Below are 15,759 nucleotides of genomic sequence, written 5' to 3'. Positions count from 1 at the left end.
GGGGAGGAAACCGAGTAGCTGAGGAATTCTATAGCCCCCTTGAGATCTTTGGTAGATTTGCACTATGTGAATTTTAGCAACTGAAAATAATTAAAAAACAAAGAAAAATAAAAATAAGTACAGTACTCAAATTCCTCCAGCTATTCCTTTCAATCACTTTTTGTCCTTTCCATTGTTAGATTAGTCTACTCTAGTTTGATTTATTTTGACTTATAGCCAAAAACATAGAGTAACTCTCACTGCCCTGTTTGGATAATAAATAACTAGAACCTGTTTTCCCACTAAATGTTTCAACACTAACTGCTGTGAATAACGTTTGCCTTCTTTGCAAAACCTCTCACAATGCTGCTATTAAAGAAGATGTGTAACTGTTGAGTTTGATATATTATCAGTTCGGTAAAGGTCTGACATAGAAAAGCCTTGAAGTTAAGATTAAAGTTTACAGCACGATTGTCACAGAACAGTTGTCAGTCAAAGGCTAGGTCTAATCACTCATTTGCACACTGATTCATTCATACAAGGTCACTCAGGTAAGCCAGGTACTTCCAGTACTTTCCTCAGTTTTCAACTTCCTTCATCCAATTTTCACTTACATAAAATGACTTGTTTTGTTTTGTTTTTACTGGGAGTGGTCTGAGTTTGATTTTGTATAGAGAAAAGATGATGAATACAATGATACCCAAATTCTCTCCTAGCTTAACCTGTAGTTGTAAAATATTTATGTTGCCCCAGGTTTAGCTAAGCATGGTTTACGGATTGTTGCTATAGTTATCTGAAAACTGTATGTGTTAATTTACAAATTTTGACAGTGATGACAGGTGGTTTGTGCTCAAAGACACTGGTAGTTAAATGTCAAGAAGGGAAGTGAGAACAGGAAAGAACTAATGAACATTGAAAAGGTGGTGAACTGAATGAACTGGTGGTGTCAAATAACTACCTCAGCACTCATATAAACGCTTACAAGAGTCATATGAGTACCCGAACATTCATTTACTTAATCAAAGGTTAAAAGTTTTGAGAAGTGGGAAAAAGGCAGATGTGACATGAGAATTCGGAGAACCTTAAGAGAATTGCTATTACCTTAGTGGAAAGAACTATTAGAATGAAATTAAAGCCCACAATGAGGAAGGCAGAGAGCAGACAGCATTGAAAGATACCTAAATAAATGGATACATATGTAACAAACCTGCACATTGTGCATATGTACCCTAAAACCTAAAGTACAATAATAAAAAAAAAACAAGGTCAAAGTGTGAAAAATCAACAACCTATAAACAATTCAAATAAAACAACCTAGAAAATGTGAGTTAGAATTTTGAGAATTGTAATTCACGGTATTGAAAGCAAAAGCCAAATGTGCCAAATAAGTGACCATAAATGTTACCATAATGGAAAAGTTTTACTTGGCATGGTCTAAGACACCAATTCTGAGAACTGCTTATAAGAGTTTCATAGGAAGCCAAAAACAAGTAAAGTAACAAAAAGTAAAAGCGCAAACAAGAATTGGAGAAAATATATAAGAATACAGCTCAGCAATGACATTCATTTTAGTGGGGCTAGTTTGACTCACCAATGTAGCAGATTATTTAAATTGGCAACATTTTCATACAGAATAAACTTAGTCCATTTGATACAAATGTGGACTAAGAATTCAAAGAAAGACTTTTCTTGCATATTTGGTGTTTTTGTCTGTTTGTTTGTTTCTTCTGGAGACAGGGTCTTGCTCTGTCTCCCAGGCTGCAGTACAGTGGCGTGATCATGGCTCACTGCAGCCTCAATCTCCTGGGCTCAAGTGATCCTCCCACCTCAGCCTCCTGAGTAGCCTGGACTACAGAAGCAAGCCACTACCCTTGGCTATTTTTTTTTAATAGGGATGAGGTCTCCCTATGCTGCCCAGGCTCGTCTCGAACTCCTGGCCTCAAGCAATCCTCCTGGTTGTGCTGATCTTTCCAAAGTGCTGGGATTACAGGTATGAGCCACTGCAACTGGGCGTGTTTTTTACTGTTTTTTGTATTGATCATTAGCCAATCACAGGGACAGATTTTTGATAAATTGTGCTTATTTTGAAACATGTTTTAGTTACAAGTGCTCTTATATCTAGTAAATATTTTATATTTAATTTTAAAATAGACAGTGAATATAGATGACTCCTTTAGGATCGAGGAAAATGATTTTTTTGGTTTGTTTGTGTTTGATTTTGGTTTTTAAGATAGTAGATAATAGTGCTATGAATGATTCAATAAGGAGGTTAAACTAATTATTCAGGAGAGAGAAAGGACACAAATCGGAGTAAAACCCTTAAGTCTGAGGGGATAGAATCCACTGCACTAGCAGAGAGAGGTCATCCTTCATTAGAAGCGGGAACCACTGCTTCTGGTAATAGGAGGAAGCCAACTTATACAGGTAGAGATGCAGTAAGTTGGTAGATTTGGTGTTGGGAGTGTGCATATCTTATTGTTTTTGGTTTTTCTGTGAAATGATGGAAAAGGGCATAAGCCGAGAGAAGAAAAAGGAGTGTTTGACATGTGAGGAAAAGGATGTGAGAGAATCTCCTCAGAAATATTACTGCGGGCCCCAGTAGAAAGTGGTCATGAATTTTATAAGAGATTAATTCTGCTGCACAGGTAAAGGTGTGAAGTAGATGAAAAATTGAACTTCACCCGAGTAAGTTGTTGCAGGGAAGTAAATGGAAAGAAAGAGAGAAAAAGGAATTGAAGTCATGTGCAAGGAGCAATTATAATGAAGGACCCATAGAAATTAAAGCATCTTTGGGCCCGATGAAGAGTGAAATGAAGACTTTTCCAGTGGAGGACATTGAGCAGAGAACTGAAGCAGGTAACAGAATGGTCTAGGCAAAGTGGAATACAAGGGCAAAGACTCTAAGGAGTGATAACTCATCGTTAGGGTTATAAATACACAATTCAAACAATATAGAAAAACAGAAGCTAGAAAGTGAAAATGATCAGAAATTCCACAGTCAAAGAAAATTGCCATTAACACGATCAGACATATCCCCTCAGACATCTATTTGAACACTTACATATACATACACAAGTACATATATTTTTACATAAATGTGATCAAAACTACAAATAATATCTTGTAACATACGTGTTTCATCAAGAAATCTGTTATATGTATCTTTTTATGAGTACTAATATTTTTCAATATCTGTCTACTATTACAGTGGCTGAGATGTTTTGGGTGTTTGTTTCCTTATATCCTTAGAATAAATTCCTAGAAATTGAACTGTTAGGTCAAAGGGTATCCATAGCTTGGAGGTCTCGGTGCCATCAGAAGGTTGTCAGAAATCGTACCAGTGGGAGTAGGCTTGGGCATCAGAGAATAGTAAGCTTGAAATTCTGATTTTGAGGGGATGAAATTGTTGGTAATGATAAGTTCTAGGTTATGACCCTGGTGTGAGTGGCTGAATGGGATTGAGGAAAGATTGTTGGATATGAAAAAGTGAAAGAACTGAGAGGCCTGAATGTTGCATGGGTTATTTGCATGAATATTGAAATTACCTAAAAAAGATGTCAGAATTAAGGAGGAGAGAGAGAGAGTGAGAATACATAGATACAGTGGGCTAGGTTCCAAATTTTTCAAAGAATAAGAGTTGACAGGTAGGACTGTACCATAAGGAAAGGTAGATAGTGACAGAGTCTGATGCCATGTGCATTTAAAATCAACTTTTTAATAAGTATGTAAATGAACATGCTAGTAACCATTGATATCTGCCAGAATAGCAGTTATATCAAATACATCTGGTTTATATGTTAATAAAATGCAATAAAACACAGCAGAAAACATTTATATACTTAGCAATGACACTAAAGAGCAAATTTTTATCATGACCATCAATATTACTTCTACTCTTACATCATGAATAAGAAATTTCCAGGTTTTCAGAAAGTGTCTGGTAATTCTGGCGTGGGAACTGTGGAGGATTAAATGAGAATGCTAATAAAGTGCTTGGAGCAAGATCTGACATATAGTAAGTACTAAATAAAAGTCATGAGGCAGTCAAACTGAAGATGACTTCCTGTGTAAGAAAAGGCTTCCATGCCTTCTTTGCTACTCCTCTTTATACATTGTCTTAAATCAAAAAACAATTTTTGTATCAGAAGTGCCTTGACCTATACTGGTTTTCCCTAATTTGTAGGCCAGATGGTTTTTTAAAAAATATTTCTGAGGCCGGGTGCAGTGGCTCATGCCTGTAATCCCAGCACTTTGGGAAGCCAAGGCGGGCGGATCACAAGGTCAGGAGATCGAGACCACCCTGGCTAACACAGTGAAACCCCGTCTCTACTAAAAATACAGAAAAATTAGCTGGGTGTGGTGGCGGGTGCCTGTAGTCCCAGCTACTCAGGAGGCTGAGGCAGGAGAATGGCGTGAACCCGGGAGGCGGAGCTTGCAGTGAGCAGAGACAGAGCCACTGCACTCCAGCCTGGGTGACAGAGCAAGACTCTGTCTCAAAAAAAAAAAAAATCTGAGAAGAATACTGTGTTAAGAAATATAAAATCTGTTCCTGAATGTTATAAATAGTTGGGGGCACAACAGGCTAGCAATGCTTTTATAATCATGGGTAACATTAAAATATGTCTCAGAATCAATAAAGTTGGATATATTTGACTAAACATGGCAAAAACAAAATAAACATACATCTTAAACAAGGTTAGAAACCAAAAGACTTACTAGAAAAATTATTTGCAACATGTGGGATGGAAAAAGAATAACTCTAATATACAGAAAGTTTTTATAAAATAAGAAAAATATTAAACCATCATTTTTTAAAAGAGCAAAAACATGGATATGAATAACAGAAAAGGCCAATGAATATATGAGAAGATATTTATCAGAAGGAATCAAAAGAACATTTATGAAATCAACAAGTCTCAGCATTAAAGAGGATGCAGAGAAAATGCTCTCTGAATCATTATTAATAGGAATGAATATTAAAATCATATTGACTTTCTGTTTGGCAGTTGTCCGTTTTATTCCAAATCTTAAATATGCATACCCTTTGACCTAACAGTTCAATTTCTAGGAATTTATTCTCAGGATATAAGGAAACAAACACCCAAAACATCTCAGCCACTGTAATAGTAGACAGATATTGAAAAATATTAGTACTCATAAAAAGATACATATAACAGGTTTCTTGATGAAACAAGTATGTTACAAGATATTATTTGTAGTTCTGATCACATTTATGCAAAAATATATGTGCTTGTGTATGTATATGTAAGTGTTCAAATCGATGTCTGAGGTGATATGTCTGATCATGTTAATGGTAATTTTCTTTGACTGTGGAATTTCTGATCATTTTCACTTTTCAGCTTCTGTTTTTCTATATTGTTTGAATTGTGTATTTACAACCCTGACGATAAGTTATCACTCCTTAGAGTCTTTGCCCTTGTATTCCACTTTGCCTAGACCATTCTGTTACCTCCTTCAGTTCTCCGCTCAATGTCCTCCGCTGGAAAAGTCTTCATTTGCCACTCTATTTGAAATAGAACAACCACCCCTTTGTCCCCATATTTATTTATTTATTTATTTATTTATTTCTCTTTCTTTGTTTCTTTCTTTTCTCTCTCTCTCTTTCTTTCTTTCTTTCCTTTTTTGAGACAGCGTCTCACTCTGTTGCCCAGGCTGCAGTGCAATGGTGCGATTTCGGCTCATTGCAACCTCCATCTCCTGGGTTCAAGCAATTCTCCTGCCTCAGCTTCCCAAGTAGCTGGGATTACAGGCATGTGCCACCACGCCCAGTTAATTTTTTGTATTTTGTAATTTTGTAGAGATGAGGTTTCACCATGTTGGCCAGGCTGGTCTTGAACTCTGAACCTCAGGTGATCCACCCACCTAGGCCTCCCAAAGTGCTGGGTTACAGGTGTGAGCCACAGCGCCTGGCCTTGTCCCCTTATTTCATTCCTTTTCCCTGCTTTAGTTTTCTCAGCCATACTTCACACCATATAACATATCTTAATTTTGTTTGCTTATTTATTTATTGTGTATTGTCTGACTCCTCCTTTTCTGCACTAGAAAGTGAACTCCACAAGGGCAGGACTTTGTTTTGTACTAAACTGTAACCCCAGAGCTGAGAACAGTGCTGCTTTGGGGAGAAAGGCACATCATCCCACTGATACACCTGAGTGCTTCAATTTCATAATGCTGGTGATCCTATTTAGGATATGGGAGAGAAAAAAATTGAAAAAATTAAAATCTCAAATATGCATTTACCTTTTTATTTCTCAGGGGCTGAACCACTTCCCTAAGACACAGCTCTAGATCATTGAGATAATCCTTTTCCGTCTGTATCAGCTCCTTAATGATCTTTTCCCGCTTTGCCATCATCCTCTTCATTTGATGCTCTTCCTCTGGGGTTAAGGTCTCAGCTACAGTACACTCACTCTGTGGAGTCATCTTTTCTGTTAAATGAAAACATATACAGGTGAGGCATTCTGCTGAGGTTTCTTTTTCCTTCATTACAAACAAACAACACCTTCGCAGGACTTTGTTAACAAGGAAAAAGGCTGAAGGTATCCTCATGATGTTTTCTTAGGAAGTGATATATGGACATTCCCCTACAAAACATGAGCAAGAGGAAAAGTGGGAGCGAACTTCTTCTAACAAGTGAGTTAAATGATACTCAATTATCGTGGCTTCTTTAAAATATCCCATTGCTAGTAGCTTAGCCTATAAAGCCAGTATTCAGCCTGGAGGTCAAATGTATAGAAAAAAAAACAGTTCAGAATTTCCGTTCACATTTGCTTTTAAATCAAGGGAAGAATTTTAATTCGTAAATGAAATGCCTTTAATTAGTAGATGAAAATGAATCTTGTTTGTCACTGTTATTAAAAACAATTACCTCTCATTCTCAGTGGGTAATATCCAAATCTCAATGAAATGGAAAACAATTGCATGATTGGAGTTTTTCTTTTCATTTCACTATCAGAATCCATGAGGAGTGAAGAAGTGGTGGATTAAATAAATTTCAACTGAAATTTTTCATGGTTCATCTTTTATACCAAGCATATCTTGTTATTTCAAAATTCTTGAACTGTCAAACAGAAAGTTTTAATTTAAAAAGTCACAGTACTGGGGAGATAATGAGATAAATGGGAAGCCTCACACATAGCGAAAGTTTATATGAAGTATTCAAGTAAGAAAGCTAAATATCTTCAAGGACGAGCTCCCCACAGCAATGTAAAATTTTGGAAGCCACAAACCAGACCACAGACCATGAAATCAAAGTGGCGATAAACATCAGGGCAGCGTGTGAGTCTGTGTATGTAAGAGTGTGTGTCTCTGCAGTTGCAGAAGTAATTATATTTCATTTAAAGTTAACATGATTCTAGTAACTGGTATATGAGACATCTTCAATGTTGACACCACTCCCTGAGAATGTGGAACTTTACAAAAGGGCCTATAAAGTCTATACAGTAAAAAATAAATTTACAGGTCACAATGTGTGAAGGTGAAAATAAAGAGTGTTTTCTTGGCTGACTCCGGGAACAAAGCTAAGACAACTGGAGAAACAATATAGCAGAGGAGTTAATGGTGTGATGTCAAGAGACTGCCCCAGGAATGTGAACAGACACTTTAAAAAGCAATGAGCTCTCTCTCTGGCCCACTAACTTCAGCATTTCAGGCAGAGAGGCTCAATATTCAAACATCTGTGGAGAGTAATTCCAACATCAGTTTGGAAGCTATACTGGGTTGATCTTTGGACAATCCAGACCCGCAGGTGAGTATGTTTCGGAATAATTTGCCTCCTACCAATCCTTCCTTCATCAGGAAAGCAGGAAGTTTTGACAAATAGCATCCAAAACCATATGGTTTTATGAGATTTGGGCTATTTAGTGCTAAAGAAATAATCTGCATGAGGCCGGGCGCAGTGGCTCACGCCTGTAATCCCAGCCCTTTGGGAGGCCGAGGCAGGCGGATCACAAGGTCAGCAGATCGAGACCATCCTGGCTAACACAGTGAAACCTCGTCTCTACTAAAAATACAAAAAATGAGCTGGGCGTGGTGGTGGGCTCCTGTAGTCCCAGCCACTTTGGAGGCTGAGGCAGGAGAATGTCATGAACCCAGGAGACGGAGCTTGCAGTGAGCCGAGATCATGCCACTGAACTCCAGCCTGGGCGAGAGAATGAGACTCTGTCTCAAAATAATAATAATAATAATAATAATAATAATAATAATCCACATGAGCTATATAAGAACAGATAATCTATTCAAGGAGAGAGAATGAATGCATGAGATATCCTGTAGCCCTCAAATCTTGATCTATATTATGAGAATTTGGGGGTGCTTGCTAATTTGTTTTTTTGTTTTTTGTTTTCAGAAACAGGTTCTCACTTTGTCACCCAGGCTGGAATGCAGTGGTACAATTGCAGCTCACTGCAGCCTCAAACTCCTGGGCTCAAGCAATCCTCCCACCTGGGCTTCCTGAAGCACTGGGATTACAAGTGTGAGCCACTGCACCAGCCTAATTTGTAATATTTGTATTGGAAAGTAGACGCAGCCTTCCTCTCAGTGCCCCAAATTTGAAAAAGCAAGTTACAATCAGGTGTCATTACAATGAATTACTTTGGATATGAAAGAGGAAGACAGGACACCTTATGAGGGTAGCTGCAGTGAGGAGGCTGCATTGTGGCCTTTTCTTTTTAAAAATGTATATATTCAAGATTTACAACATAATATTTTGATGTATTATGACATTTACAAACCTTGAGCTAGATACAGAATGCCGATTGGTGTATTTACAATCCTTGAGCTAGACATAAAGGTTCTCCAAGGCCCCACCAGAGCAGCTAGATACAGAGTCGATTGGTGCATTCACAAACCCTGAGCTAGACACAGGGTGCTGATTGGTGTATTTACAGTCCCTGAGCTAGACATAAAGATTCTCCACGTCTCCACCAGACTCAGGAGCCCAGCTGGCTTCACCCAGTGGATCCCGCACCTGGGCTGCAGGTGGAGCTGCCTGCCAGTCCCGCGCCCTGCGCTCGCTCGCACTCCTCAGCCCTTGGGTGGTTGATGGGACTGGGCGCCGTGGAGCAGCGGGTGGCGCTCGTCGGGGAGGCTCCGGCCACACAGGAGCCCATGGAGGGGGTGGGAGGCTCAGGCATGGCGGGTTGCAGTCCCAAGGTCTGCCCCGCGGGAAGGCAGCTAAAGCCTGGGGAGAAATTGAGCACAGCGCCGGTAGGCTGGCATTACTGGGGGACCCAGTACACCCTCTGCAGCCGCTGGCCCGGGTGCTAAGTCCCTCATTGCCCCCGGCCGGCAGGGCCGACCGGCTGCTCCGAGTGCGGGGCCCGCCAAGCCCACACCCACCTGGAACGCCAGCTGGCCCACAAGCACCGCGCGCAGCCCCGGTTCCGGCTCACGCCTCTCCCTCCACACCTCCCGGCAAGCTGAGGGAGCCGGCTCCGGCCTTGACCAGCCCAGGAAGGGGCTCACCACAGTGCAGCGGTGGGTTAAAGGGCTCCTCAAGTGCCGCCAAAGTGGGAGCCCAGGCAGAGGAGGCTCCGAGAACAAGTGAAGGCTGTGAGGACTGCTAGCACGCTGTCACCTCTCAGTGGGGACGTGGAGAACCTTTATGTCTAGCTCAGGAATGGTAAATGCACCAATCAGAGCCTTGTCAAAACAGACCCCTCGGCTCTACCAATCAGCAGGACGTGGGTGGGGCCAGATAAGAGAATAAAAGCAGGCTGCCCAAGCCCGCAGTGGCAACCCGCTCTGGTCCCCTTCCACAGTGTGGAAGCTTTGTTTTTTTTGCTCTTTGCAATAACTCTTGCTACTGCTCATTCTTTCGGTCCACACTGCTTTTATGAGCTGTAACACTCACCGGGAAGGTCTGCAGCTTCACTGCTGAGCTAGTGAGACCAAAAGCCCACCAGGAGGAACGAACAACTCCAGACACGCTGCATTAAGAGCTGTAACACGCACCGCGAAGGTCTGCAGCTTCACTCCTGAGCCAGCAAGACCACGAACCCACCAGAAGGAAGAAACTCCGAACACATCCGAACATCAGAAGGAACAAACTCCAGACGCGCCACCTTAAGAGCTGTAACACTCACCACGAGCGTCCATGGCTTCATTCTTGAAGTCAGTGAGACCAAGAACCCACCAATTCTGGACACAAAACCAGTATGGACACTGCTCAATTATCACTTAAAATATATTCTTTGAAAATAAAAATTATTCTGATGAAAAACTGCTCTGACATTTGCTTTTCCAGGTTCTAAACTTTTTATGCCTTATAAAATTAAACTTGAATTATTTGGGATCCTAGCAAGGAGAAGGAAGTTTTTCTGATCGTCGTCAAAGGAATATCCCTAAAACGTGCATTTGGGTTCCTTTTAGTTCTAAATTCCAGGACTCAATCACGATGTTAACTTAACCTGCTTCACAGACGTTTCAGTTGCTGCACTTTAAAATGTACCACATCAGATTTTGTCAATTAAAAACTGCTTAGATTTTCCAATACTGCTCAACAACTTGTTGAGAACAAATTTGTGGGGGCAAGATAGGTGAAATAAAGTGTCAGTGAAAATACTCAACTTCTCCCTCAGGTATAAAAATCTCTCAGGGAATTTACAGTTGAGCAACCTTATGAGATATCTTTGTCTGGTCTTTTGACTCAAGTTTATTGTAGGAACAAAAACTTCACTTGCATCATTTTATGGTCAGGTTTCTAAACACTTTCTATGTTTGCATTTCTTAAACCAACAAACTCTGCAATGCGTTGTGGACACATTCTGTTTTTGTAAGATCTTTCTCTACAGTTAAACATTTTATCTTTTAGTTGTACTTAACTTTTATATATAAAAGTATTTGTAACTCAACAATATTGCCAACACATATCACCCAAATCAGCAGTCAGCTATAGCCTTTTATTTCTGGATGAAGCAACAGAGGAGGCCTGGCAGGGTGGCTCACATCTATAATCCCAACACTTTGGGAGGCCGAGGCGGGCGGATCACCTGAGGTCAGGAGTTTCATACCAGCCTGACCAACATGGAGAAATGCCATCTCTACTAAAATACAACATTAGCCGGGTGTGGTGGCACATGCCTGTAATCCCAGCCACTTGGGAGGCTGAGGCAGGAGAATTGCTTGAACCCACGAGGCAGAGATTGCAGTGAGCCGAGATTGCGCCATTGCACTTCAGCCTGGGTGACAGAGAGAAACTCTGTCTCAAAAAAAAAAAAAAAAAAAAAAAGCAACAGGGGCTATTTAGGAAAGAAGGAAAAATAGTCTTAGGAATAAATGTTTTCCAATAGTTTGTATATAATGAAATGCAATGTCAAAGCCAAGGTGAAACTAAGGTTAAAAGGTTATTCAGATTGCTATAACAGAAATACGCAGCTGTATATTAAAGCAGTACCATGTAATTGACTTCACTCTGTATTTCTTTCACACTCAAGCTTTATTTTTCCAGCGGTAATGTGAATTTTTACTATTCTAGCCACAAAATTCATTAATAATATATGTGGAGATTCCTGGCCAAGGAAGTTTATATAAAAAGAGGCTGTTGCAGTTTGGGAAAAGGATAATCTGACTTGTGATCAGCTCTGCCACTCAGCCGTGAGAACACAGTAGACTAATAACTAATAGTTATCCTCACAGAGCCTTGGTTTCCTTACCTGTAAACTATGCATGAAAACCACCACAGTGTGATCATGAAGATTGAATTAAATGAGCAGCTCCATGTGGAAGCTGGATGAGATCTTTAAAACAATACAAATGTTAACTATTTCTGTGGGAATGGGAACAATAGGGTTACTTTCTCTGCAGTCTCAAACTTTTCCACCATCTAGAGCAAACAATTATCCCATTATTCTGTGGTTACCAATTTGTCAAGAAAAATGCATGACTCTAAAGTGGGTAGACAGCTAGTTCAGTTGGAAGAGGAAGAGGAAAAAAAATAGGGATGCTGCTTTCAGAGGAAAGTCAGAACAAAGCTGCGGTTTAGAATCCTGAGCAGTTTATCTGGCTTGGGTATATGCATGGGGAGAACCTTGATCTCTTAGCGAAGTGCAACAGCACCCAAGGCAAAGGGGTGTTGGGGGAGGACTGAAGACAATCTTCACTAATAGGCAGATTCTGCTTAGAATTTATCCTATCCTCTTTTTCCTTTCTTCTTGTTTTTGCTACTACTACTGCCATTTTGGGGTGGATTTAAGGAGAGGTAATTTCTTTCTTTCTTTGTAAATTATAAAATAATACATACTTGTGATATCTATCTAGATAGATTATATATAGAGATAGAAATAGCTATAGCTATAGATAGATAGATATAGATGCAGACAGAGAGAGAGAGAGAGAGGTAGATATAGTAGGGGTTTAGGTGCATAGCCTTGGGAGCCAGACTGCCTGGGTTCAAACTCCATCACTACCATTTATTAGATCCATTACCTCAGACAAGTTACTTAGCTCTTCCTGTATCAGTTTTCTCATCTGTAAGTTAAGGATAACGTTAGTAAAGCCTTATAAAGTGATTTTGAAGATTAAATTAGTTAATGTCTGTAAAACACTTGTAACAGTGCCTGGTATTATAGTGGATATCTTGTAAATGTTGTATTATTAGATGCAATCCCTATTCATTAATTGTAATATTATTTTTACTGTATGATTGGTTGTATTCTAGTTTAGCGTATAGCCTTCTCAAAATATCTCCATGCACATACGAATACACGTATTTACAGAAGTTCAGTTTTTTGTTTATTTTTTAACAGTAACAAGCTCATATACATATTCTTCTGCAACTTGCTTTTGCAACTATAACAGTATACAGTGGAGATTTTTTTTGTAACAACAGCAAAATTTTGTCAGACACTGCTGTTGCCTGCACAATATCTATTCTCCCATTTGTTTTTCATGAAATGAACCATAAATAGATAAAAATATTTAATTTGGGGGCAATTTTTAAATCAAGAGTGGCAAAAGGGAACGTACTCAGGAAACATATCCAGCTAAAGTATCAGAAAAGGAAACATACTAAGTAAAAATAATACTCCAAAGAAAGAGACATCAATAAAATGATTTGTCTCAGCCTTGGTGGTGATCAATAGAAAAAAAAATAGCATCCCTTAACGATTCAAGGACACTAACTGGCTCTCATATGGATTTGAGATCTGAAATTATTGAATGCTTAACAAGTAAATACTAAGGGCTTACTGTGAGCCCAAAATCATCTTAGGTTCTTGGGATACAGCAATTTAAAAAAAAAATCAACAAACGAATTCCTTTCCTTATGGAACTTAACTTCCAGTTGGGGAAGAAGAACATAAATAATTTAAACAAGTTATTTAGTATACTAAAAAGTGATAAGTGATACAGAGAAAAATAATGCTGTGAGAGCTGCTAGGAAGAGCTTAAAATGTGTGCAATTTTAAATAAGATGACAGGAAAGGCCTGAAATTGAGTTGAAAGGTGAGAGAGTCATGCAGATATTTGGGGGAGGTGGTTTTTAGCAGATGAATTGGTCAGTGGAAAACCATAAGGTGAGCATGTGCATGGCCTATTTAAGGATCAGGAAGCAGACCAATGTGTGGCCAGGTAGGAGAACGCTGGGGAGAGGATAAGGGATTTGGTGGACGGGACAGGTTGGGAGAGATTGTGGAGACTTGTAAGTATTTTAAATGTTTAAACATTTTTGTGATATTGCAGAAAAGCTAAAGTCATTAATGAACTTTAGATGTTTTTAAATTAAGGATGTATGTTAAAATTTCAAACCCAACCATTAAAATAATAAAATAGCATGTAAAATATCAAAACCAGTAGAGGAAAGAAAGCAGTTCAAATAAAGAAAGGAGAAAACCGAAAGAGAAAAACAAATACAAGGCAGTCGATCCAAATCTATGTGTAATCATAATAACTCAAATGACCATATTATCAAATTGTATTCAAAAAACAACAACTATATGCCATGAGGTCAGTTGAGAACATAAGCACACAAGAAGATGAAAGTACAAAAATATATACTGAGCAAATACTAATTAAAGGAAGGGTGGGATATAGCTATTTTACACAGATAAAATAGACTTCAAGGCAAAAATAAAAGTGGGCACTATATAGTGATAAAGTGTTCCATTCATTAGGAAGATATGAAAATTCTAATTCTGTATGTACTGAATAACCTAATTTCAAAACATGTGAAGCAAAAAGTGAAAGAGTTGAAAGTAGAATTTGACAAATCAGTCTTAATAGTGATATTTTAAACATAACTCTCAGTAACTGATAGACTGTTAGGACAGAAAATATTTACCCCAATAATTAGAGATTACATATTATTTTTAAGGACACTTTATGAAATACATCATAAATTAAGTTATAACATTTCAAAGAATTAGTAAATTGAGAACCACAACTACCATGAAATTAAGGTAGAAATAAATAACAAAAATAAAATGTTAGGACTCATTTGTTTTGAAATTAAAACAAAAACAAAACCTACAAAATAACTGATGGGTCACAGAAGAAATGACTAAAGTAAATAGAAGATATCTGTTACAAGGATAAGGAAAATATTACAAATTAAAACATGTGGAATGTAGGTAAAGTACTGCTTACAGAAAATTTATAGACTTAAGTTCATATACAAGAAAAAAGCAAGAGTGAAAATGGTTTGACTCTTAACTAAATAAGTAAAAAAAAAATACAATAAGCCAAAAGAAAATATAATTAAGGAAATTAAGAACAAAGCTTAATGAAATTGAATAGAAACTCAAGTCAGGCTTCAACTGTTCCTCGCAGCTACATTTTAAGGAATACGAGATTTTTTTTTTTTTTTTTTTTTTTTTTTTGAGATGGAGTCTAGCTCTGTCACCCAGGCTAGAGTGCAGTGGCATGATTTTGGCTCACTATAACCTCCGCCTCCTTGATTCAAGTGATTCTCCCACCTCAGCCTCCTGAGTAGCTGGGATTACAGGCGTTTGCCACCACACCCAGCCAATTTTTTGTATTTTTAGTAGAGACGGGGTTTCATTGGGTTGGCCAGGCTGATCTTGAACTCCTGACCTCATGATCTACCCACCTCAGCCTCCCAAAGTGCTGAGATTACAAGCATGAGCCACTGCACCTGGCCATAGGAATACGAGATTTTAAAAAATTCTAAAACACACATGGAAACATGATACCATGAGTCAGATACAGAAAATAAAATTGATAGCATAATTATATCCACAAAGTCTTAAGATACTAAAATTATTAGAGATATTAAAAGGGTATTTAATAGGTCTAAAAAACAAGTAATGGTTTGAAATTATAAGCAAGAAACAAGAGACTATAAAAATAATCAAGTGGATTTAAAAAGATAATACAGAATCTTAAAAGCTCATAACAATTAAAATGTAATTATTTTGTTTAATAAATAAATAAGTTGAATAAATAGTTGAGTTGTAAATAATGAACTAAATAGTAAATTATACAAAGTTAAAGGGATTAATGAACAAGCCAAGAAAATTTTATAGACTGCAATAGACATGTAAAATATCTGAGAGAGGTTAGGAGATGTTGAGGATTGAATAAGAAGGTTCAACTAATGTTTACTTGGAGGTCTAGAGGGTATAATAGAGAATGTAAGGAAGAGCATTATTTGAAGTCCTAAAAGCTGGGAGCTTTTCAGAATTTTTGAAAGATGCTAACCCTGAGTTCATTCCAAGATGGCCAACTACATGCAAGCAGGAGGAACGTCTCCCACCAAGTGAACAAAACACTGGGAAGACTGGTGCACTCCTAGTAAATCTT

At 38.4% G+C, this 15,759-nt stretch overlaps 1 protein-coding gene across 1 annotated transcript in view; it reads right to left on the bottom strand.

The window, feature by feature from the left end:
* ARHGEF38 (Rho guanine nucleotide exchange factor 38) overlaps window positions 1-15,759 on the bottom strand; it is a 137,372-nt gene that overhangs the window by 91,314 nt on the left and 30,299 nt on the right. The window contains exon 2 of the mRNA XM_030819182.1: window positions 6,241-6,428. Coding sequence (XP_030675042.1) covers window positions 6,241-6,428 — 188 coding nt within the window. The remainder of the gene's footprint in view (window positions 1-6,240; window positions 6,429-15,759) is intronic.

This window comes from Nomascus leucogenys, chromosome 9 (assembly GCF_006542625.1).
Source record: "Nomascus leucogenys isolate Asia chromosome 9, Asia_NLE_v1, whole genome shotgun sequence".
NCBI lineage: Eukaryota > Metazoa > Chordata > Mammalia > Primates > Hylobatidae > Nomascus > Nomascus leucogenys.
Note: the sequence above shows the minus strand (reverse complement) of the source record. Positions and strands in the feature narration are given on the sequence as shown.